A 26,116-nucleotide genomic window follows, 5' to 3' on the forward strand; every position below is an offset into this window, starting at 1 on the left:
AACGACTTGAAATCCACCTGCAGTCGACTTTGTAGCGTATTGAAATTAGTTTGCAGAATGAATTCCGGCTTACCATTTCCATTTGATGAAATTTTGTGGCAATTTCGAATTTCAAAAATCTGCTGGAGGCTCCAAAACTGCTCAAAACGGATTGAAACAGCTTCCAATCGATTTAGCGTGTCGAAAATAGGATATATCCCAAATTTCAGCTTTCTTGGTCAATTTGGTAAAATTTTGATTTTTCTCTCATTTTTGGCCTAAATTTGATTTTTAAAAATTCACCAAAAATCGAAAAAGGCACTTTAGCACTTGAAATTTTGACAGGTGAAATTTTTGCCTGATCTTTCGATCTACCTTTGTACGGTTTAAAAAATTTCGTGCAAGTCCCATGTTGGAACGCAAAATCTGCGATTTCTGCTGACCTGTCAATCAAAATGGCCGCCATTTTGTGAGTAGGGGCACTTTTTTTTGAGGACAAAGGCTAGAAATATTCCTTAAGACTGCCCCTTTAAGAAAAAAGTTGACCCGGAGGATCGACAGGGGGGTGCAATAGATCCTTATGTGGGCTCCCCGACTAACATAATATATACTTTGCTTTCATCTTTCAAAATTTTGGTCACTTTTTTGCTATTTTTCAGTCACTTGAGTCACTAAAAAAGATTAAATAGTGAATTTCATGCCTGGCACCTCAATTTTTTATTATTTTTTTTTCATTTTTATCCTTTGGGAGCCTGATGCAAGAGAACCGAAAGATTTTTTCTCAAAAAAGGGATAATTTAAAATTTTTGTTCAAAAATGGGAATTTTTTCATTTCTTTGATTTTGAAAGCCTGAGAGACTTTCCTTAAACGACTTACTTAATTTTCAGTCAGAGGGCTAAAATTTTCTGGAAATTTTTTCCCTGAAAAATCAACTACTTTCAAAGGGTAGAAGGACGGAAATTTAACTCATTTCATTAAAAATTCATTTTTGGTAGCTCGTTCAACTTCAAAGATTTGCAATTTTATCACAAAACTTTTTTAAGCATTCAGAGTTGAATTATTATACACCTCTTAAATTCAGCATTGGAATACGTATCAATATCAATAGCTCTAAATTCGTTTAAAATTTTTAGAGTTGCATCCTCTTAAAATGACGACACAAACACTCTTTTCGAGATTTCAAATTCGTTTACATTTGAACGTTCGCAAAGTACATACTGCACGCGTTCAATAGAACATCCTGTATACATTTTCTGATAAAACAGCAGCCTAAATAATGCAGCAATTGGCCTGTTTATCGTAACCTAGAAATACCACAACGGTAAATACGTTTCACAGAGCAGCCTATCAAAGGTGAAAATTTTCATGAATGAAAGAATTTCGACGATGGATTGTTTACACTTGACACTTGATCACAGTTTTCAGGCCGGGGAACTCGAGTCAACGAGTGCACCGAGTACATGAATTAAATTACTCGGTACACTACCATACACTATACGTATACACGTCAGGAAATAAACAATTATAATCGAGCCAGACGACCAGAAATATTTTATTGTTTCAATAATCTGCTGACTTATCGTATTACATCGGGTCGCTGTAAAAAAAAATACTATGTAAACGCGATGATAAGCGCTTTAGCACACGACAAGCTATTTCCTGTGGTTCGCGACGTCGATAATTTCTTATTTTTTTCGCCATTGAAACAATATCCAGTTAATCTTTAATTCGGTAATACATATAAAAAAAATGAAAAAAATTCTCCAGATAAGGTCTCATTCATACGACAACATACCAAACTATACGGTACGTACTTGGGCCTTTCACGCCTCATATAGTACATCTTCCATTATACGTCTCGGTATCTCGCACTCTCCTACCCTAAAAACAAACTCTTAATTGAAATCCTTCACGTAGATGCGTAAATCAATCAAGTGTCTTTTAGTTTGACTTTTTTTTTCGTTTGTTCGGACCGACACTTATGCTGCGTGAGCTTCATCACCCTCCGCCTATTCTGGTGTAATTATCTTAATACGTAAAAAGTGACACAAACACGTCGTATATTTCATACTAAATGAATTATAAAGAAAACCTATAATTTACTTTTATAATTGACGCCTCGCCGCACCACCGCCTATATACGTATACAAGGGGGTGAAAAAAAAACCGCACGCAATGCATCAATTGCGAGCGTCCTTGTCGCTGTATTTATTATAATAACATTGTCCAAGTATCATATTGCAAATGTAAACACCAAACACCGCAGCACTCTGAACTTTGGCGGATGTTAATTACCTACGCAATACGCGTAATGTTGTTCTAGGTAATTTAGTGTGTATTTTTTTCGCCCTTCTTGCTCTTTTTGTGTCTTCTCGACTCATAAACGTATTACGAATAACGCATCGAGTGAGAGAAAAAAACGCGTAAATAAATATTAAATACGATACGTCGAGTCGCGTCTTCGCGCCGTAGCAATGACATAAACCCAGACTTTCTCATTTGTAATTGTATCTTGAAGCATTTGGCATAAACCGAGTCAAATTTCTATATCCCGAACGCCACTTGAAACCAAATACACTATGCCTAGGTAGGCTCATACAATGTCTACCTATCCAGACGCTTCGAACGCAAAAATTATTAATTTGAAAAAAACAACAACACCAAGATGGGTAAATTAATGTACAGGAATTTCGGCTAGACGTTTTTTTTTTGCTTTTTAAATAATTAATTAAATTAAAAATTACGCGATACTCGGCATTTTTCCCAACCGCGTCGTATGTATTTGGTGGAAAAATAAAAAATAATTGAAAAATACGCTTATACAAATACCCGGGTCGAACATACGAGTGAATCGACGTGCCGTCGTTTAGGTTAGAATCGTGTGATTTACGACTTACGAGTAGGTATAATACTGAAACTGATGATATGTACTAATGTCGGTGTATAGATTTTCCGCGAATTTCATTGTTCGATGTTTCGCAGGTTTCGCGAAGAGGAAGGGAAATAATAATTGCTGTACAGATTCGAATCGTCGCTCGAGTGCATGAAAATCGTCAAGCGATGTACAAATTGTAGCAGTTGCAAAAAAAGAGGAAGGATTAATAAGTGTTTTCTCATGAATGAGGTTTTTTTTTCGTGGGAAGATAAAAAAGGAGAAGAATAGCGAGGAGAGGGAGAACTGATTTGCGATAGGTAGCTAATGGGTATAATATCTTCATAGAAGAATCATTAGGACAACGAAACGTGGAAAATTACGAAGTTTCCAACATCCAAATTTCCAAAATGAGGTTGCTGGAGAACGGACTAGAAAGATATTCGAATCTCAACCCATCCCCCTTCATCCCTAGAAAAAAACATTCTCGATAATGACCCATAGAATAGATGTATTTGTTGAATTTTTTAAGATTTTCAAATGGTACCCTGAACATTTTCATCGCGTTAAAAGTTGAGTATTTTACGAATATACTCAATTACAAAGGAGGAGTTGCGATAAGGAGATTAATTTTACTTTGATGAAATCGTGAAAACGTGATTTTAACATCTTTTCAAAGAGTTGAATCTCAGAATTTCACCCAAAATAGCTCAATTTTGAAAGTTACAGGAAAATCCATATGAAAAATTATCGAGTACTTGCTAGTGCATTTCAAATGTAAATTCTTCAATTTATTTCAAAAAATATGCATAAACGCCTTTTTTAGGGGTGCCTAAAATGGGGGGCTCTAAAAAAATGGTTAAAAATTACGAATATACGAGGAGCTTAATTCAACTTTTTCATCTAGATAATCGATTATATACCTTAAAACGTTACGTTTGGCGCAAATCGAAGGTTTCTAGCTTTCCAGGGGTTCCCAAAATATCGAAATTACAAAAAACTGGAAAATTGGATTTTTGAGTACCAGCAAAAATTTTTATTGAGCTCAAAATTTGGTAGGAAGGAGGTCTCTCAGATACTAATAAACTATGAAAAGCTTTTTAGCGAGGTTCAACGGGGTAAGATCCAAATGGGAGTTCAAAAATTTTCCAAAAATCAAACTCCCCCCCCCATTTCTGCCTCCGAGGGTCGAAAATAAAAAATCTCCTCTCATAACGTTTATCGGCTTTAAACAGATATTTTACGCTGAAAAAGTTTTTGAAAATAATACTCAGTGGTTCCTAGAATCATTCTCTTATTCGCAACTTTGGGAATCCCTGGAGCCCAAAAAATTGTGATTTTGGGTTAACTAACCACGGATTCGTATTTCGGACATTTATTACAACATTTTTAGAGTGATCGAGTCGAAAACTAGGTGGGACCAAAAAATGGTCTTATCGCAACTCGACTTCTTTCAAGAAAAGTTTTTGAATTTCTATTCTAGTTTCATTTGAAACCAGCAATGAGAAAAAATTAATCTCTCTTTCTTGTATCAAAGACGGTTTTTTAGTAGTTAATATTGTGACGTAGGCGACGCTCATAAACAGTTTTTTGATTTTTTTGACAAAAATTTAAAAAAAATCAAGCCGTTTTGGGGCCTTTATCTTGTAATTTTGGGAATTTTAGATTTAACAAAAAAAAACAAACAAACAAACACATCGGTCCAAATTAACTGTAGCACGTATGAACATGTTTTGGGATTTTTATTGACCTGCTTTATCGATTACAAATGATTTCTGCCCTTACAATTTCACATTTATACGAGATGAAGAATTTGCACCACTTTTTGAAAACCTTGAATTTCCCAAATACAGCTGGAGGCTCTACAATGGCTTGAAGCAGTTGAAGCCACCTCTAATCGACTCAAAATTTTAGCTTTCCTGTTCCCAGCTTCATTGGTATATTGTTGTCAAATTTCAATTTTCAAAAATCGCGTGCCTGTCTGGCTTTTACAAGGTCGTCTGTCTGACTGATTGACTGACTAACTCACTGACTGACTGTTTGTCTGTCTGTTTGTCGAGCTTTTTAAAGTCACTGAACCGTCTGTCTGGTTTTTAAAGGTCATTTACCCTCTGTCTGGCCTCTTAAGGTCTTTGACCTACTTGTCTAAGCTTCCGAGGTCGTTCATCTGTCTGTCTGGTCTCTTAAAATTATTAAACCACCAGAATGGCGTCCCAAGGTCGTCTGTCTGTCTGTCTGGCTTTCCAAGGTCGTTTGCCTGCGTGCTTGTCTTCCTCCTAAGGTCGTTGACCCGACTGTCTGACTTCCCAAGGTTGTCTGTCTGCCCGTCGAGCTGCTTAAGGCCACTGACCTACCCGTCCAGCCTCTCAAGGTTGTTTGTTTATCTGTCTGTCTAGCCTCATAAGGCGATTGACCCGTCTGTATGTCTGGCTGTCTGTCAGGACTCCAAAGGTCATTGCCCCGTCAGTATGGCGTCCCAAGATCGTCTGCCCGCCTGTCATCTCTCTTAAGGTCATTGACCCGTCAATATGGGTTACCAAGGTCGTTTTCCTATACGACCTTTTAAAGGTCATTGACTCGTCTGTTCAGCTTCTGAAGGTCGTCTGTTCGCTTGCTGGCTTCCCAAAGCTCCAAAACGCAAACTGCTGAAATTTTGTGGTTTGGAGGTCATGCAAATTCCAAAAATGGTTTTGAAATTTTTTAATTTGGAGGACGTGCAAACAACAAAAATTGATTTGATTTTGTGTACATAGTTAGAAGGCCATGGCAACTCCAAAAATTGATAAGAAATTTTGTCATTTGGAAGTCATTCAAACTTCAAATATTGTGCAACCTTCAAAAATGAAATTGAAATTTTGTATTTTTGAGGACATGCAAACTTCGAAATTTTTCGACCATTTACGCTGATTTCATCACTTGAAAAGTAATGAAACTCGATTTCAAAATCAGGAACGCATTGGGAAATATTTGCAAAAAAATTGTCCATTTTCAAAATGTTAAATTCAAATTTTAAATACCAAAGAAGTTTTAAAAAATTTTCTACAATTTGTCAACATTTGTACTGGAAATCTTCATTTTATGCCGAAGTTCGTACCGTTTGGACAAAAAAATGTCCAAGATGAAACTATTTTTGTCTAAAAATCGTGTATTTTGAGGTCGCTTCTCTCCCCCTTTTCTAACTCTTTGAAAATGGTATGATTGTCACGATGGGTCTTAAAAAACACCTTTTACTGCACGAACTTTCAATGTAAAAATGAATACAGCAAAACGCGTCTCAATTAATTTTTACATTAAAAGTTCGTGCTGTAAAAGGTTTTCAAAAAAAGACCTAAGGCCAATAATTCGTTTTCTTACCCTGCTATCAAGTTGGACATTTTTGATAAATCTTTAATTATTTAACCCTTTTTTCACTTACTTCCTTTTCCCTTTTGGCTACACTACACCTGAAAAAAAGAAAACTGGCAATTTAAAAAAAATGGGTACCTAAATAATAAATGTAATGTCGGTCTCGATATTTTTGTCTAAAATAGTGATTTTCCGATTCATTTTCAATTTCACTTGTTCGTCCAAAGTATTCCTCTCAAGTACCTATAAAAAATTCAAGACTTCAAAACTCTTCCAAAGGGGAAGAACTTACTATCGTCCAAAAGATCTCAAATTTTATCAATCATACAATTGTTTTAGGCTCTTTTTCTGCAATTTTTTGTATCTACCATGCTTTCAAGTTACACAAAAACTAGATTTTGATAGCTCCCTATAAGACACCTTGTAAATTCCCATCGATTTTGATTCATTCTTCAACTCTCTCCGATGTATTCGCACCTTTTTTCAAATACCTTTACCTATGTTGTCAAGTATTATCTGATGATGTGCGATGATAAGAAAGCAGAAAATGTCGTGTTATACATACAAATGTCTTGGAACAATATACACAATACCTACAATAAGAATGATGGGTGCTGGGATTATGAAGTGCAATGTATTAAACAACCAAAGACTTGGGCTACCTATTGACATGCACGTTCGCGTACGTTGGTGGCGATAAATAGTACAATAATAGCATTGTGTCGATGCGTAAATGTGCGATTTTTATTGCAATGTTGAAAAATTGTCCGTGTGAATCGCGATCGTTGAAAGACCGACGACCGATCGAGGTAGCCTACACGTGGTTGTGCATTTTTCTCGTACAGATCAGCTTTTTATACGTTTACGTATGTACTTATACCTACATATAACAATCGGTGTTAGCAGAACGTTAAGAGGAAAACATGGCGAAGATGTGCGAATTTGTGGGTGGTGACTGCAGATCAAAGAAGAGAATTTTACATTGTGTACTTATGCCTGTGGATGGCGGTGGTATTTTACGTGTGTGATGTGTATTAGGTGATGAATTCGTAATATAGGTACACATAAGAAGTGTCGGTGTGTAAGAGAGGTGGCAAGGTGTGGAAATTCGGATGGTTTGTACCCTATTGTTGTGAAATGAATCGAATTCGAAGGTGTGGGACTGTGGGTAGATGTTTGTTGCGGAGTAAGGAGGAATGTTCGAGTGATTGATTGATGTGTAGATAATGAAGTGGAATAAGTGAGATTATCTTATCGTAGATCTCTGAGCTGAGCCAATCGTGTCGCGTTATGTAAGAGTGGAATGAAAGCGACAGGAGGTCAAGTAGCGAGACAAAGGGTGACAAAAATTCAGAGAATTTATTTATTTTTTAATACAAGAGAACAAACTGAAAGTGGTAAAATCTCAAATCGTCAATGATCACAATTTTGAGTCTGTGTTGAGCTCTCCATTCCGCTTTCTATATCAATGAAATGAGTTTAAACTGGAGAATTTCGTTATTCTTAAAATTGTTTCATGCTCTTTGCCTTTTGAATTATATTATGTTATGTGTACTATGATCAAAATGATTCCTCATCGACTAATCGACATTTATTTTTCATTTTTTGTTCCAGGTAAGTGCTGATTTCCTAATAGTTACATTTTTGTCTTTGAAATGTAAGAAAATTTGATGTCAAGTGAGTCAAATTATTTTTATGATTTATGCAAAGTTTGATCATTATTTTGAGTATTGAAATTTAATCATTCATTCATTCGTCAAATTATGGCACGATTTTCAGCATGTGTGGGAGAGAACAGCTATTGAATTGTCCTTTTTCGTTGGTTGATAACTTGATTAGTATGTGCACTCGTTAGAGATTCTCGAATTGGTGTTTATTTGAGCATGGTAGTGTACGGTCTGGCTCTTGAAACGTGAAGGGATCATGGAATCACATAAAACTGTATTCATATAAATTTGGATCTTGATGGCGACGATTTCATGAGGCCACTGGTATTCATTTGAATACCCATTACCCATCGTCACAAAAAATTTAAAATACAAATAATTTTTGCTTGTAACATTTTTGGATTGTTGAAACCTTTTTTGAAGAGTTTAATTATGTTTGTAGGCATGTATTTCCCACAAAAAAATCAAATTTGTTCTAATTGGGATGGAAAGCTGAAATTAAAGTTTATATATCGTATTTTTGACCTTCCAAATCGCTTGGCAGCAGTTTTCATTTGTTGTAGAATCTCTGGAATTTTTTAAATAAATTTTTAGAATATGATTAAATCGAATTTGCAAGAACTGGATTTTATTTGGACCCTTTTTATTTTAAGATTTTTTTGTTGATAATTAATTATGGAGTTCCTGAAGGGTTTCTAAACCAACACTGCCAACACTTATCGATTCAGGAGGTCCAAATCAAGGTTTGAACCAAATTTCAGTTTTTGATTTCAATTTTATCAATTTTTAAATATAAAATGAATTATAATGATGACTTAAAAAAAAAAAAAATCACAAAAAATCGATGAAAAGTAGGTATTTTAGTGTCCAAAGTTTATCTAGCGTTATATTATCAAAATGCTCTTTCTTTTTTTCTCACATAAGGGTACCTTTCGGTTGCTCAGTTCAAGGCTCGTACTCGGTCACTTTTTAAGTACCTAACTAAGTTGCTAAATTTGTTACTTTTTCAAAATTTTTGATTCTAAAGTTACTATGTACATTAAAAGGAAATCAAAAATTCTATTTTTTCAAATCTTCAATTTACTTTTTGAAGAAAAAAAAAAGAAATTCAAATGTTTCACTTTTCTCCCAAAAAATTGTCTTGATTGTCTCTCTTTGTTGCCAAACATTACAAAGGCTAAAGTTGTTGAAATCCAACTTATTGTCAATATTTTTTTTAAAAAAACCACTTTATTACCAAAAAATTCCAAAAAAGTCTTGCTTTTTGGACAGAAATATTACAAGTATTAGGGTAGTTCTACCAATTTTACACTTTTTGCGTCCGTGTAAAATTTCACTTACAGTATGCACATGAAAAGTAATGGTGAATGGTTTTGTCAATAAAAGTTGTCCCCATCTAACATTTTTAGGCACTACAATGAATTTAACCCCCTCCCCCCAGGCCACAGACCCCCTTATATGATCAAAAGTTCCATCGTCATGGCTGTCTCACATCTCGTTTTTAAATAATTACATAGCTGGTTAGCAAAGAGTGGTGATGTTCTGCAATTTTGACATTCGTTTTTTTATTCCTGAAAACTACACGCAAATTACAGTATGAACACAATTCACTTTAGTGACACCTATATGCTGTGGAGTGACCTCAAACCTCTGTCTTCGAGTTTTTGTTCCTTCGGCGTGGTTAATTTTCAATGCATTCCCAACGGCTCACTATTTACAAAATTTGGTGTTTGAAAATGGCAAACCTATTTAGGCAGTTCACCAAATCTTGTCCACTGATAAAATACAGAATCCGAACACCGCTAATGCAGTATATAAACGTGATTTCATGAAAATATGGTTATTCATCTTTTGCCACTTCTTTCGTCATGGTTTCTCAGCTCCGCGGTACACAAACAGAGAAAAACTGAGAAATGTTGAAAAATTATTATGTGGTGAGTACTGATACTAATTACACGAAAAAACACGAATTTAAACAATTTTACACTTATATTATCCCTACTTAATAAAGTTTTATCCAACGTCATGGGGAATGACGTTTTTTCCTTCGCCATGGAATTTATACTTTTTTGACCAAGCCGGAGAAATTTTCACCTAAAAATCCTTAAAATTCGTGGTATATTATCGATTTTAAAATTATTTAAATTACTGAAACACTTTTCTTAATTTTGTAGGTGATTGGTTCTCTCAAAAAAGACCAGTTTTGATTCGAAATCTGCAGAAAAGTCCCACATTTTCAAATGGCTCTCCCCCCTCCCCTGAGTGATATGAATTGGGCACAACACTGTCAATGAAGTCTCGAGTGTATATATTAACCATTCCAACCAAAAAAAAATTCTCAAAACAATTTTTTTTTGGCGAGGAGACATACTGCAAAATTGTGTAAAATTGATAGAACTACCCATTACTTTTTTGCCAGAGCACCTAATTCACAATAAGTTTTGCTTTTTGCAGAAAATTCACAAAAATTCTCGCTTTTTACATAAAAATGCCGGAAATCAGCTAAAAGTCTCATTTTTTGCAAAAAATTGCAAAAAAAAAGTACTACTTTTTGTTCTTAGTTTTCAAAGTTAGCGAACTGCTAACAAATCTTTTTTTTTTACTTAAAAATGCTAAAAATTGTCAAAATTTCACATTTTTGCCTAAAATTACTGAAAGTTTCAACTTTTTCCAAAAATTGCTCAAAGTTTGGCTTTTTACTAAAAAGATCTGCCTTTCTCTAAAATTGTCAAAATCTTACTATTGTCAAAAAATCTTGCCTTAATACCAAAAATTTCGAGAAACTGGGTAGGTATTATTTTTTTACCAATACATAATTGCCAAAAAGCCCTTTTTTAAAATTTTTTATAAATTCTTCTGGCTTCTTTGTGATTTTTTTTTAGGTGTGTAAAAATGTTTTGTCACAGTCTTCCGACTTTTTGGTTACTTTTTTTTACCTTTTTGGTCATATATGTACTAGAATTACTCTTTTTTTTGGAAAAAATTGAGTACGTGCTGTGTTAAGTCATTGAATTTGTCCCCTTTCTACCGGAAAATTGAGGCTCATTCGGCAGCTAACTTTCCCAATGAAAAATCGAGGTCCCTGCAGGGTTTTGAATTTTCCAAAATCGTCAAAAACTAGTTGCATTTAAAATTCCAATTACGTTCAGAGGCCTAGTTTTAACATTGATGAAAAAATTGTGTTTTTGGAAATCAAAAATTTTTTAAAACATCATGTTGAAAAATGTGCGTTTTTGCCCATGTCGAAAATGGCTTCCAAGCTGGACAGTAGTAAAAGGTTTGTGAGGCATTTTTTGAAAAAATTTGGTCCCAAAAAGCAGACATTTCATCATTTGTTTTGAAAGTGTGGCCTTCAAAATACGTTCGTATAGTTAGAGTATGATGCAAAAAAAAAATTCCCAAAGTTGTAGCTGCTCTATCACATGTTTTGAAAATTTTGAAATACATATTTCTTTTTGAAAAAATTTTGATCCAAAGAACATATTTTTCTCATTCTGTCAAGAGTGTCCCTCAGATTGCGTCTCTTACGCGTAATTGAAATAATGGCATTGGAAAAATTATAGGCATTCAAAAAATGCCATGATCTTTACCTATGTTAAAGTTGGCCCTGTACCCTAAACGTGATTGATATTAGGTATTCAAATGTGTCTAAAAATTGTATTTTCTGGGATATTAACTGGTTATATTTGGATTTTTCTATCAATATGACATTTTTTTGATTGTTTTGAAAATTTCACAACCGCGTAGGATCAATTTTTGGCTTGGGCAGCTGATTTTTTTTCTAGGAACTATACCCCATGACTTCCATGAGTTCTTATGCTCTAGTAATAAAACGATCCAAACCGGCGACTGAGTAATTCTCTTGTGAACCTGGTCCAAAAAATCATGCTACGTAGTCATAGAAATCGCTCTATTGAATCATTAAAGATAAATGATCCGGTACCCTCGTCACTTTTTTGAAAAAAAAATATGCCAGGTCCACCGAGTTGATTTCATCCCTTCAGGTGAACCTGAAGAAAGGAGAGGTCACCAAAAATTTTTAAATTTCCAACAATCTCTTGTGAGCTTAGAAAAACGATGAAATGTATAATAAAGAACACGAATGGCACCAAAGTCTGATGTCTTTCATCGAATATAGCCCAATAAACTGTATTCGAAAACTGCGATCGTGGGTATCGCGGGTGTTACCGTTGCGTCGGCGGTGGCGACGACGACGACGACGGCGTAATACTCACGTCATCGAAACACCTGGCGGTAGGATACAAACAACTTCGATGCACCTATTCTTCTTGTGGAAGGGGTTGTCACTGTATACAAACGATGACGTAAAGCACCAATAAGAGCGAGCTAAAGGCTGCTATGAAAGCCAATGAGAACCCAAGTGTTTGGGCCAAGGGGAGATTCTTCGAGGAAGATACGAAGAGGGCGGTGTTGCGTGTGTTTTTATGGGGTCTGCGGGTTCTCTCGCGAAAGCGAAACATTACGGTGGCGTCTTTCTCGCAGCAGCCCTGTAATAATTTGATATTTCATAATCTTTATTAATTGAGTAAAAGCAAATATCTCGATTTGTGTGCAATTACACCTACGAATATGGCTATTGATTTTCTGGTGTCGCTTTTCATAACTTCGTGAATACCTAATTTCGTGATACGATTTTCTTTTCTTTTTTTCATCGCGAGTTCGGTGACGTGTGCGTTGAATTTTCACATTAATTCGGTATTTAATGTACGTGCAAAATTTCTCAAACATGAATATGAACGTGCCTTCTGCACTACCTTTAGATACGTATATCGATAAAATCTCATCGTCGGATATTCGAACGTCGTCGACCGGATACAAAGATAAATCGTTGTCGTCCCTCAAAGAACCAACCGTTTCGGATTTTCTGGCCAAAAAATCGCTATCGTTTTCACCCGAGCAGATCACGTGTATATGCGAAACCCTCCAGCAATCCGGAGACATCGACAAGTTGGGCAGATTCTTGTGGTCGTTGCCCGAAAACGACGTCTTGAACGGGCACGAGGCCGTACTGCGAGCCAAAGCAGTCGTAGCTTTCTATCGTGGCACCTATCGTGAACTTTACAATATCCTAGAAAGCCATAATTTCGACGTCAAGCATCATGCCGAGCTGCAACATATGTGGTTCCAAGCGCACTACAACGAAGCGGCCAAAATACGAGGACGTAGCTTGGGCGCCGTCGACAAGTACAGATTAAGAAAAAAATACCCGTTACCGAAGACCATTTGGGATGGAGAAGAAACCGTGTATTGTTTCAAAGAGAAATCCAGAAACGCCCTCAAGGATTCGTACGAAAGGAATCGATACCCGACGCCGGATGAAAAAAAGAATCTCTCCAAGAAGACCGGATTGACGCTCACTCAAGTCAGCAACTGGTTTAAAAATCGTAGACAAAGGGATAGGACGCCGCAGCAGAGGAGGTGAGTTAATTTGTTTATTATTTCAAATTCATAGGTGTTTGGTATTTTTAATAGCCTATAGAATAATACCTACTTCTGTGTATATCGAGATGTCTGGGGGTTGCTTTAGTGGTACTTTTAGGTGAGCCAGCTGAGGGAGGGAATATAACACATTTTTATTGTGTCCCTCGATACAATTTTGGGATCTGGTATAATAGAAATTTTTCATTCGTACGACGATTGTGTTACGATCGAGGTGTTTGCGGTGTGTGTTTGCAAATTACAGGAAAGAGAAGGGAACAGGGTGTAGAAGGCGTGTCTCGAAGTGAGAATATACGGTTATTATTGTATTTCGATGGTGTTAGTGTCGAAGAATCCCTTATATCTGAAGGATTTTACTCTGGGGATGGATTGATAAAAAAAGCGACGAAGAAAAGACCGGATAATCGAGAAATATTTTCAATGTTGCGCTTGATATTAAAACCTTAGGGATGTCTGATGGCGCATATGGCTTCGTTATTGTGCGTGTACTTGAAGTGATAAAGATGTAGGTTGTTGTGATTTATTACGTTGTGTGTGTTGAAGTCTTGTTTGAAAGTTGCTTCGAAGAGTACATAGAGATTTTGGAAAAACGAAATTGAGGTCTAGACGTTGTTTAGGATTTTTATTTTTTCAATTGAAAACTTACTCAATGTAGTGTGCTAATTTTCAATGTTTGAAAAATAATTTTTGGAGGTTTTTTTGACATTTCCCCTCTCCCCACCTCAAAGTTATGAATTTTTTTGAGTTTTAACGTGGAATTTTGAGAAATAACTTGCAATAAACAATTTGAAAAATCGATGCAAAACATGTGAGGAATGAATTGGAACAAGATTTTGACAGCTTCTTTCCCATGAATGCAAATTTGAATTTAGAGAACCAAATTCTGTCTTCTGAAGAGTCTTGATTTGATTGATTTTTTCAACGTCGATTTTAATTTCTTTGAGATTTGAATAATTATAATGGAGTCATCGCCTATTGAGGGAAAGAGGAAAATGAATTTGTCAACTTTTACTTCATTTCAGCAGTTATCTACTGATTTTTAGTAATTTTTCTACTCATTTTCCTCAGTTTCTAAAGAATAACTCATTATTTTATTATCTATTTTCTTACTTGAACAAGTTCATTTTCATGCAGAAGAAAATTAATAATGAGCAAAAAATTTGATCAATTCGAGCAGTGGAAATTCAGTACATCCTTCTGAAATAGATACATAATTATGTACTTTTCACTTCTGCTTTAAAAACTCTCGTTCTTGAGCCACTTCAGGTTTAGAAATGGGTGACTTCGTATTAGAAGAAAGTGAAATGTTCATTGTTCAATTTCGAAATTGGATTTTTAAACCAAAGTTTGTGAGAATTCAAATGAAAAATTAGTAATCTTAGTTCAAGTTTCTTGGAATCTTATTTATTCGTAAAATTCTCATTTTCTGTCAAAAACTTCTTAAAAATCTCGTTTGTTTGCAAAAAGTTGTGAAACAGTCTCGCTTTCTTGACCAAAGTTGTGAAGAAGCTGAAGCATCACTTTTCTGCTATTGTCAAAAAGTCCAGTTTTTCGCCAAAATTGGAAAAAACATGAATTTAATCAAAATATATGTAGGTAAATATATTTTTCATTTTTTCTCCATTGAAATGTTTTGCTCAGTTTTTATAAGTTTTTTGGTCAATTTTTGGTAGCTCGATGGGTACTTTTTCGGACTTTTTTGGTTGCTAAAGTTTTTTTTTTTTTTTTTTTTTTTTTTTTTTGGAAAAAATTGAGTACTAGTCCCCGATTTGGTAAAATTGTAGATATTTTTCAAATCAAGAAGTTCTTCGTATATCTTTGAAGTTGAAGGGATTGTGAAAAAATTGATTTCAAACGAAAAATAATTTGAAGTCGCCTAAGAAAAGATCACGGAATCATTTTTTGCCCAATTGTCAAGGTATTCATTTTCGAGTTTTCTTGGACACGAATTTGCTTTTATTTACTTAATGCTCAAAAATTGAACTCAGCTTGCATCGATTTTGATTTTTTTGAAACAGCTGAGTGAATCAGGCAACAGGCTTAGATAATTTATGTCTTCGACTTAGTGCTTTAACTCTTATCAAAATATCGAAACTAATTCTTCGATTTTTTGGAAAAAAGAAAATATGTCAGGTGTCTCATCAAATGTCTGCTATAGCTTTACTTCTGACTGTAGTTAACTCTATTAGTATGTGAGGCAAAAAATCCTCCATGAGCAGGATGTCAAATTTTTCATATTTTTTACCCCTTCAATTTGATGGAGCCCAACAAAAAATCATGTAGGTATAAATTACCTCGACAAGCCATAGAAAAATTTCAATTATCATTCAACTCCTGACGAGAGCTCAAAGTTTAAAAAATTTTCGCATGTTTCGAATTTTTTTTTTCTTAAGAAAAATGAAGGGTCCTGCGAAAAAAGTGAGGTGAAATGAAATCGTGTAGAGCATCAAGTTTTTCATTTGCAGAGTCAAGTGTAATCATTTTCTTCTGAAAGGCTTCGTTTTTGAGATATTTTGAGTCGAAATTAAGAATCTCAATTTTATTGACCTGTCGAAACCTTGCATACGAGCCTGCACGTATTTTGAAATTGTACATCCTGAAATTCGCACTCCGACGGAGACGACTAACCCCCCCCCCCCCTCCTCGCATTTCCTAGACTACTGGTGTCTGTTTAACTTGGAGTTTGAATGTACAAAAATTTTTAATATTTTTTAGGCGAAGTGCTGAAATTCATTTTTGCTAATTTCCAAAGAATATTGAAAACTCGCTGAAAGTTCTAGAATATGACTTGAAAGGGTAGTTTCAAAGTGGAGGGGGGTATCCAGGTTCAGAAAATATGCCAAATCCTAATTTTTTTGAGCTCCTTTGACCTTTTTTCTAAAATTATTCCAAATCAGAAATGTATTAATGTTAAGACAATCATTCAAGCATAAAAATTGATCTTTCCACTTACTTTTCTACCCCCCAAAAAAAACAAACTCCTTAAACTCACTCTTGCCTGAAAAAACTAATAAAAAGATTCAAAGCTAATCGAGAATTAATTCAATTCGTGGTTGTTGTTTTTTTTTTCGGTAGCACTTTTCTGCCCATCTGCTTCTTGGTTCCCATTGTCTCGTGTACAATAATACGTTTCAAATCTAATTCGATTTCACATCTCAACGACGAATAATCCGACACTACCCAGAGAGCACTTTGCTACTGAATGAAATTTCAATACAAGGCGCGAGATTAACCCTCGGACTCGGGATCTCGAAGATAAACGTGTTAGAGTAAAGAAAAAGGGAACAGACCGCCTAAGTGACATAATCCACGCACCTAAATAGCCAGAAATGAGTCTAAAATAACCTCCGAAAACAAGAAAAAGAATACGATAAGAAAACAAAAAAAAACTAGCCCATCCTAAAAACCGGTACACACTACACAGCTAAAAACATACATACCTACTTACTCGTACATAAATATTCGGAATTTATAGCATTTACACAAAAAGCAGCGAAAAAATTCTTCTCGACGAAGCGTATCCTTATCGATGATTTATAATGGTTTAAACCTAGTACATCATGGTACATCCAAATACTACAAAACGACGAAGAAGGAACTACTCGTAGCGCAGGGATGATAGAGAGAAGAAGAGAAGGGTGTCAGACCCTTTTTGTAAAACAAGCAGCATCTCTCGAGGCCTTTAATTAAACGTCTAATGAAGGTTGACCATCGACATCGACGTTACTAGTTAAACGAAGGCGAATGCTATAGACCTGTTGCAGAGATATATAGGGCCGCGCTCTCAAGTACGAACACGTGTTTCGATAATCAGCAATCATCCCTGTTAGCATAGCGTACAACTCCTGTTCTTTTCAGCTCATTGACAAATTACTTCGACACACCTACTGCTGTTTATATTGCTACTTTGCCAGGCGGTCGCTACTGATTTTAAAGCTGCGCGCCTTAATCAAAGGAATATTTTTGTGCATTTTTTTCCCTTTTGGGTTCGAGTCGTTATCTAGTACTATACGCGTAGGTACCTTTTTTCCTTCGTATATGCTCAGGTTCTCTCTCTCTCTCTGGCATAGTTTACTACTACTGGTCTTTATGTAATGTGCCGTTGTGTTGACAAAATAACAACTCGAACCGAAAAAGGTCGCGGAGAGAATTTACGAGCTGAAATTAATTTTATTTCTATGCGTTGAACGAGAGGATCATTCGAGCCCTAACGACTATTTTACGACAAGTAGACGAAATTTCGATAGATATGTTTGTAAAGGAGCGATGACAAACTTGTGGGTAATTTTCTTTAAAATATGCTAAGGTATGTCTGCCTCATCACTATATTTTTCAACACCGTGAAATATTGCATTAGGATTTCGGATTTAACAATAAGTTCACCCTTTAGCTTTACGTGATCTGGGAAGATTTGATGGGATGGAATCTGATGACTTGATTTGATTGAAATTGGTGCACAAGTTCATCTCGAGTAATATAGAAACTCAACTCCTAATTCTTTCCATTAATTGAAGAAAGAAGTCCCGGAAACCTAACCTACTCATCTTTAATTGAGAAGTATGTACAGGTGAAAAAATCTGAATTTTCTCGTAGCCCCAACTTTTGATTATTCCAATTTGAAAATTGATAGGTTGTAACTTTGGGTTGGGTTCGAAATGTAAATATTTTCAAAGATTTAAAACTGGTCAAAATTGAAAACTATCATGTTTTAATAAAACATTTTTCAGAATTTTATAGCAAAGAAATTGGTTAGGTTGAAAAAAATGAACTAACTCAATTTTTTTCAAGCAGGAAAATTTGGTGAAAACTTTCGAAGAAAAAAACAAATTTCACCCTGTAAGCTACTTCACAAGGGAACCCTCTCACATGATAATCTCCGATTTGAATGAAACTTGGACTGGTGGAAAGAGGACATCAAAAAGCCCCCATCCCCCAATTTTCAGCTGCTGAAGTTGATTTTTCGATTTTTGGCGAGCGTTTGAAGTTTCGTGTATTTTTTATAGGTACCTACTTTTTCTCATGTTAGGTACATATGTGAAAAAATTCGATTTCTGATGATAATTCCAGATTTGACCGACGATAGAACTTATCGATTAGGTATCAAGCATAGACCCTTTGGCCAAAATTTCAGCTGCTGAAGTTCATGTGGTTGGGAGAAACAGTCATTTTTCAAATTCACACATAACATGAGAAAAAACAGTAAAAAACTCTGTTTTCTGAACGGACAGCCGGATCCGGTCAATGATGGTATGAGTCGATTTGGTATTCGGCACAGACTGTTTGATTAAAATTTGAGCCCTTGAAGTTTATTAGATGAGCTTAATTTACTAGTTTTTCAAATTTTTGAATGTCAATTTATAAACCACCAGATGGACAAAAAATTCGATTTCTGATGATAATTCCAGATCAGGATGTGGTGGAGAGAAACGGCCATTTTTCGAATTTACAGAACAACTCTACCTGTGTACACACTACACAAAACTTCAAACGTTCCTCAAAAATCAAAAAATCAACTTCAGCAGATGAAAATTGGGGGATGGGGGTTTTTTGAAGTCCTCTTTCCACCAGTCTACGTTTCATTCAAATCGAAGATTATCGCATGTGGGATGGTTCCCTTGTCAGAAGGATAATATTATTCGAAGTACGATGAAAATTTCATCTTCAAACATCTCTCAGATTTCATCTGAGCCCCAAAAAATCGATCAAATAGGAGAAAAATGGCGATCTATTGGAAACTGGATTGAAAAGAAACAAATTTGATTATAGATTTGAAAGAGATCTTTCAAAAAATCAATTTCTTTGAAAACATAGAAAAACAATAGCTACAGCAAAGTAAATTCTAAATTAAACAAATTGATTTTTTTAAATTCTTTAAACTGACTCATAAATGAAAATAATTGATTCATGCAATTTTTGTATAAGTATGCTGAAATGTGGAGAAATTAAACCGATTCTTGTCTGCTATATTTTGAAGTCTTAATAATTTTATAATGTATTACTTTTTGCAAAAAAAAAACAACAGAAAATTCTATCTAAAAATGTAAAAAGTACACTACTAGGCCACATTTTAGGCACTGAATTTCATTTTTCAATTTTCATGACATTTTTTCAATTTTTTTATGTTTATTTTCTTCGAATAAAATGAAAATTTTATCTAATTGACGTAGAAAGCTGAAGTTTGGTTTAATATGTACTAAGTTACTTTTTTCGAAAAAAAATTTCCAAAATTAAAATTTCCCAATTCTTGTTTTCTACCAAAAATTTCAAAAAGTTTCTTCTTTGCCTGAAAGTCTCGTTTCTTGACAAAAATTGCCAAATCTGCCTAAAAATCTCATGATTCACAAAAAGTTGTAAAAAAGTATTTTTTTGGCCAAATGTTTCCAGAATTGTTAAATGCCTTGTTTTCTGCTAAAAATTGTTGCTTTTCTTCAAAAAATTCCATAATGTTTGACTTTTTCTCAAAAATTGCCAAAAAGTCTCGTTTCTTTGACGAAATGAATGGTCTTACATTTTTTAACAGAAATTGTAAAAATATATCACTTTTTTGGCAGTGATAGTCTTGCTTCTTCCTGAAATTGCCCAAGTCTCGATCAAGTTCCATTTTCAGATTTTGATTGGAATGTTTTGAAGGGTTTTTTTGGGGGGGGGGGGATTGAGTACGAGCCCTAAGCGCTTCAAATTTGGTTTGGTTATGTTTTATTGTTAAATTTTTTGATTTTCTATTCCAATTCCTGGTTTGAAAATGTCTCTATCGCGTAGCTGAGATATTCCCTCTTTCACTTGTAGGCTTAACGTTTTATGCAATGCGTTGTTAGATCTTTAAATTTTGGAACTGCCTAATCATCTTTGGGGGGGGGGGTGGATTTGTGTACATCTCTCAGAAGATGGCAGAGGAAGCGTTCTGAAGAGTGAAGAAAAATTGGAAAAAAGAACAATTGTGAGCATAAAAAAGTACTGGATTCAAATTGTCATGAGCAAATTTCATCTTTGTTTGAATAAAAATTATTCTTAAATCAAGTTTTACGTAGATTTTTAAAACATTTTCAAGCAATATTTTTAAATTACAATACCTATTTTTGTTTACCCACGTCCTCATCTCCCCCTTCTCGTCTGTGGATTGATTTTAACAATCAATTTATGAAAATGGAAATATTTTTTGTTGGCCTTATACACCATACTTTCTCCATTTTTTCAATCCACTCAAGCCTGTTCGAAGTGGGTTGAAAATTTTCTCTGCGTGATCGAATTTTAAAGCCACCTGTATAATTTCAGTTCAAAAATTAAACATATTCTTGTTATACAATAATTGTTTTGCTAAAAAATAGAATACTTTCTGCGGTTAATTTTTCTAAATCGTTGCTTTTTTAAATTTAAATTTATTGGTCTACGGATCCTTTATTTTTGAAAATGTGTCATTTTGTTTTTGAAATTTTTTAGTTCGCCTTGAAAAGGTAAGGACTTATCAGGACTTTTTGGGAAATTATTCCTTCTGCAATTTTCAAACATATTTTCCGTGCCTTCAAATTTAAAATTTTGCCCATGTTTCTGTAACTCAAGAAAGAGGAGGCAGGAGATGGTTCCTTCTTTTTTTTGAAATTCATCTTCAAGTTACAAATTTTTTTAGTAGGAATTCGATCAAATTGGGCATGAATGGGTTAGTTTGGAAATTTATGAAAAATGTGTGGATATTAAACATGAAAATTGCAGTTTTTAGTCAGTGAATTTTACGCTTTTGTCTCTCCGATTGAATAAAATTATATATCAAATTTCCAGTTTTCAATATCATTTACTGAAAAACTCGAAAAACGCGTTACTTTTTGATAACCATGTCACTTGAAAAAAAAAATCATAACTTTATGAATCCTCCAGAGTACCATTCTTCTGATTATTTTTAAATTTTCCAGACTCGTATACATTCGGAGCACCGATAACAATCATAAATTCTTCTCCCCTACTTCCTTTCGATACAATCAGACTCGAAACGAAAAATATCCCTGTCTGCTAAAGATAAGTATGAGCAATTACCTACATACGAGTACGACTGCCTCGAGAAACAGATCCTCTCATAGGTACCAAGCATTCCCCATGTACCAAGAGAATTGTCCCCCAACTCTATCTCAAACCATGTATCTGCATTCATGGCGCATACACCTCGTATATAAATTAAAAAGTAGACATAATTTTTTATCTTTACACGTTGATATTTTCTAAAAATAATTACCGCAGCCATTTCGAGCTCCGAAAGGCGATAATTAAATATATACAGGGATATTACGACGCGTATAAAAACCCCAGACTTACACCATATTACTTATTATGTACTACATAGGTCTAGATGCCATAAGCAATATAGTAGCTCGCCTCATTCGTAACACAATCTACCCTCGCTGCGTCGAAAACCACTAATAGCAACCCCAGAATTAAAAAAAGGGCGGATCCGGATAATATATAGGGTGTTTTGGGATGTTACCCTAATCGTAATTCGTAATACGCTATTGATGAAAAAGGCGTTGATGTATTAAATAAGCGTTTTTTTTCTCATCTTGTCTTTTTTTTTTCTTTGATACGTGTTACAGCGAAATAATGTCGTGCGAAAACACATCGCAATTCGTACACCCGAGCATATCTCCTTCAACGTCGTCAATGTACCTTTACCCAGGATCCCAGCCTCCGCACCATCACCATCATCATCATCACCACTACCACCACAACCATCATCACCATCTGAATACCATCAACCTGAACATGAAAATCGTGCCTCCGGTCGCGGCTTCGCCTACAGCTTCGAATTACCTCTTCCCAAATGTCAATTCGAACTCGATCGAAGATGCTCAGTCGTATAATCGCAATTGCAGCAGTACCAGTACCAACAGCAGCTGTAGCAGTTTCAGCAACATCAGCTGCAATAATAATAATTTAAACAATAATTGCAATATGCTCGATAATCAGGTCATCAAGAAAGAAGATAACGCCATATTGGACAGCTTGTACGATGAAATGAATTACCCACCGCCTAATTATTATACGAATAATAGCTCTTCTTATCAGTTACCAGAGCAGGCTTATTTGCATAATACTAATTCTTCGGTCGCTCCTGGTTCGTATTACGCGCCGTCCGGGTTTTTGAAAAATTGCGGTGATAATTGAACTCACCCACAGTCCACGATGACGTGCTATTCTTCTTCCAAGGTGCAATATTAACTTAACCTAAATAGTCTCGAAGTTTATTTTAGCTTTTTCTTCAATCTAGTTTCCTATACCTCCACCGATCTTTATTCCGTTTTCAAAAATTTGTAGTCTTAAATGTTCCAGTTCTCTATTTTTATGGCTACCTACTCATTTTTTTGTTTGACCAATGCATTTAGCTTAGAAATATATTTGTTGTTTATTTTACTTTACTGTGTTACGTATTATTTACATGATTGTGTAAAAAAAAATTTTTCTATGTAATATAATCGTGTGTAAGTAGATTTTTCTTTTTTTTTGTTTTGTTTTAACCGATTATATACAAATGTTTTGCATTTCGTACTACAATTGTACTAGTCACTTTAAAGTAGTAATTGTGTATACGTTGGGTGATATTATGTTGCATTTTTTCTCCCCTGTACTCATTAATTCTCTTTCCCTTTCTTATTCTCTACTGCTATACTCATCTTTGTTCGTCGTTTTTCCGTGTTTAATTAAGATAATTAGCGAATGTTGTAGTTTTATAATAAATACCAAAATTAGGTTATATTTTCGTTGTGTTTAGTAGTCTTATTTTGAACTCTTCTTTATACTTTAAGGTATATAAATGTACAGAAATATATTTTTTTAATATCTTTTTTTGCAAGGGTTGAATTTTATTGAATAAATTTGAAGGTGAGCAGACTGGGTGTTCAAATAACGAGTGATCGGACTGAAAATGGATGTACATAATAGAAAGTTATGATGAGGAAAACACTTCAGATGGATGTGTTGCCTATCTCGAAATTTCAAGGAGCAAACGTTGTTGAGAAAAAAAACAGTTGAAATGAATTTTTATGTGGGCGAAGGGCAGAATAGGCGAGTAGTTCGTCAAAAAATGAGTGTCTGATTGAATAATTGGGCGAAGTATTTATCCCAACTTGCAAATTGAAGAAAGTTCTGCTAGATTTTGAAAAAAAATTAATTTTAAAAAATGTTGAAGGTTGGAAATACGTGTTAGATTTTGTTACAACTTTTTGCCTAGAACTAAAATTTAGGAAGTTATCAACTTATCAACGCTGACCTTTAAAAACTTGGAAAAAAATTGCGTTGACTTTCTGACATTATATTAGGATTTTAAAAACTTTGGAGAAAATCGATTGATTTTTTTTGAAATTCAAGAAAAAAGTTGATTGATTTTCTGAAATGTTGTCTGATTTTTCAGAAAATCACGATGAATTCTTAACATTGGGTATCCTCATAGTCTTGAAAACTTGGAAAAAATTCTTATGAATTTTTTATATCATGTCAGGGCAGATTTATTTGAGATTTTCCGAATTTTGTCTGATTTTGTAAGAACTTGGAATTCCTGGTATTTTGTTTGGCTTTTAAGAGCTTGAAAGAAATTCATATTTTTGATTTTGGACTGTTATACATCAATTAATCTTTAAAAACTTTGCAAAAAAAATAGCGTTGGCCTACTTTTTTTCTGAATTTTGAAAATTGAAAAAATCTGCTATAAAGGCAGATTTTTGATTTTTTCAGGAAACATATTTTTTAAAAATGATACTAAAAACTGCTGAACATTCAAAACTGAACTCCAGGGGCTAAAATTTTGGTAATGGATGCTTTAAAACATACCTACTCTTTTGATTAAGCTTGATTTTCGTTGAAATTGCAGTTGGTTAGTAAGTGGTACCTCATTTGTAACATTCATATCTTGTTGCACTTGAATTTTGCAATCTGGTTACTTCATTTTTTGAGCACCCTAGATTAGATAATAAGTATCTTGGTACCTATGTTGAGACATTTTTTGGGTTACATAATTTTTCTTGAAATTTCAAAATGTTTCCAGTACTCGGTTTGTAGAGACTAAAGATTTACCAGGTACCAAAATTCATTCAAGTTATTATTATTATTATTATTATTATTATTATTATTTTTTGTTTTAATTTTTGATAATCGAAAATCAAGCTACGTTAGTTCAAATACGAGTATCTTTTTTATCAAATTTAGAAATTACTCGTAAAACGATTCATGCCATTAATTTACCATAAAATTGTTTGGGTACTTACCTTCTTTCGTTCCATTTAGGAAAAAAAATCACACCTTCAAACGCATTCATGATTTTTAGTTGGTCTATTTAAAAAAAAAAAAAAAAACGAAACAAAAAACAGAATAATTATGTGGAGAGATTTAAAATGAATGAATAATCTCAAGTCAAATCTACCTTCGACTTTATCATTTTGAAAAAGATGAGTGAAAAGACCTCTATTTTTGACATGGACAAGTTTTTTGCGCCAGGAGTGTTTGATTTTTTCCCAAGGTCGAAAAAATGGCGCTGAAGCCCTTCTCTCTCCCCTACAGGTGAAAAAAAGGTAATATGTAAAATCAATTAAACTGACAATTTTTGATTTCCGTGGTAGAATACTCTTTTACATAACCTTTTTTCAAGAAAGGATCTCCTCCGACCTTCCTAGCATTGTTGGTCTTCTTGTGCTGCTTGTACTGAGCCACCTTCCCCTCCCCTCAAATCAATCAGAAAATCAATTTTTGTGTCCGAATTGGTTCCTCTGAGCAGAGTTTTGCAAAATATGAAAAATCATGAAAGAAAAAAAATCGTCGAACATTTTTAAGTACCTATTTTTTATTGCTCAAATGCTCAATTGCTGCATCTGGATTCCTTTATTAAATACCGCCCTCCCAAAAAAAAAAAGTTGTAAAACTTCCTTCATGTCATTTGTTTGTGTGTTTTTAAAAGCCGAAAGAAATTTTCAGAGATTAAAAAATAAATAAAAACCGACAACTTTGAGGGATGAAAGTTACTTAAGCACAGCTATTAATTGAAAGAACCAAATCATTATGGATTTTCTTTCAGTTTTAGGCAATTTTGAAAAATGTTTGACCATCTTTGTTATCTTACCATACAAACCACTAAATCCCCCGATTTATGCCTCGAGCTGAGTTGAAAGATGTCGCTCGTTTTATGCTATCAGACAAAATGCTGCTTCTTTGAAACAAAAAGTGAATGCGAATTTGAAATGAAGTGAAAAAGAAGAGAAAAAATAAATTTATTTACTTACTTACTTAGGTACCTTTATTCTTGTATTGAAATTATTTTGTCATTTTTCATTTTCATTTCATAAATTCTTCATTCGTTCAAAAAATTTGAGATTTTTCTCAAAATTGAAGAATTGCCTGCAACTTACCGTAAATTCTTTTAATTTTGCGACTTTTGCTCTTTCGATTTACCAAAATCTTAAGGAAAAACGTTCAACTTCTTGAAATTCCAAAATCGAGCTAAAAAGTTCTTTTCAAAATAATTTAAGATTGTTGAAACAAATTTAAAAGACAAATCTGAATGTTGAAATTTTCAAATTATGCTCGATTTTATTTGATTAGCGTACCATGCTGAAACTTCGCAAATTTTGTAAGATTTCCTATAGGATAGTTCGAAAACCAATTTTAAAAAAAAATTAAATCGCGGAACTCTTCATGACTTTGAAATGTCTATACAGTTTTGAAAAATTGAAGTTTATCTTACTGCCACGTTTGAATTTGAATGTAGTCTTGTTGAATACGAAATTTGAAAATTTTCCTCATTTTTGAGTTTGAAAATAAACGCAG

At 34.3% G+C, this 26,116-nt stretch overlaps 2 protein-coding genes across 2 annotated transcripts in view; both read left to right on the forward strand.

The window, feature by feature from the left end:
• The window catches only part of LOC135845663 (uncharacterized), a 110,011-nt gene that overhangs the window by 16,988 nt on the left and 66,907 nt on the right, over positions 1–26,116 (forward strand). The window lies entirely within an intron of this gene.
• Positions 11,933–23,148, forward strand: LOC135843767 (homeobox protein SIX3-like). The gene is made up of 2 exons (XM_065361778.1): positions 11,933–13,303; positions 21,901–23,148. Exons 1-2 carry the CDS (start codon positions 12,588–12,590, stop codon positions 22,469–22,471), a joined length of 1,287 nt encoding a protein of 428 aa, XP_065217850.1. The 5' UTR covers positions 11,933–12,587; the 3' UTR covers positions 22,472–23,148.

This window comes from Planococcus citri, chromosome 4, assembly GCF_950023065.1.
Source record: "Planococcus citri chromosome 4, ihPlaCitr1.1, whole genome shotgun sequence".
In the NCBI taxonomy this organism is placed as follows: domain Eukaryota; kingdom Metazoa; phylum Arthropoda; class Insecta; order Hemiptera; family Pseudococcidae; genus Planococcus; species Planococcus citri.

Bases quoted from the DNA above. Each gene is read 5' to 3' on its own strand.
- LOC135843767 (XM_065361778.1), top strand. From the start codon at position 12,588: ATGTACGTGCAAAATTTCTCAAACATGAATATGAACGTGCCTTCTGCA. The intron at 13,304-21,900 runs GTGAGTTAATTT...TACGTGTTACAG, and splicing joins AGGACGCCGCAGCAGAGGAG to CGAAATAATGTCGTGCGAAA.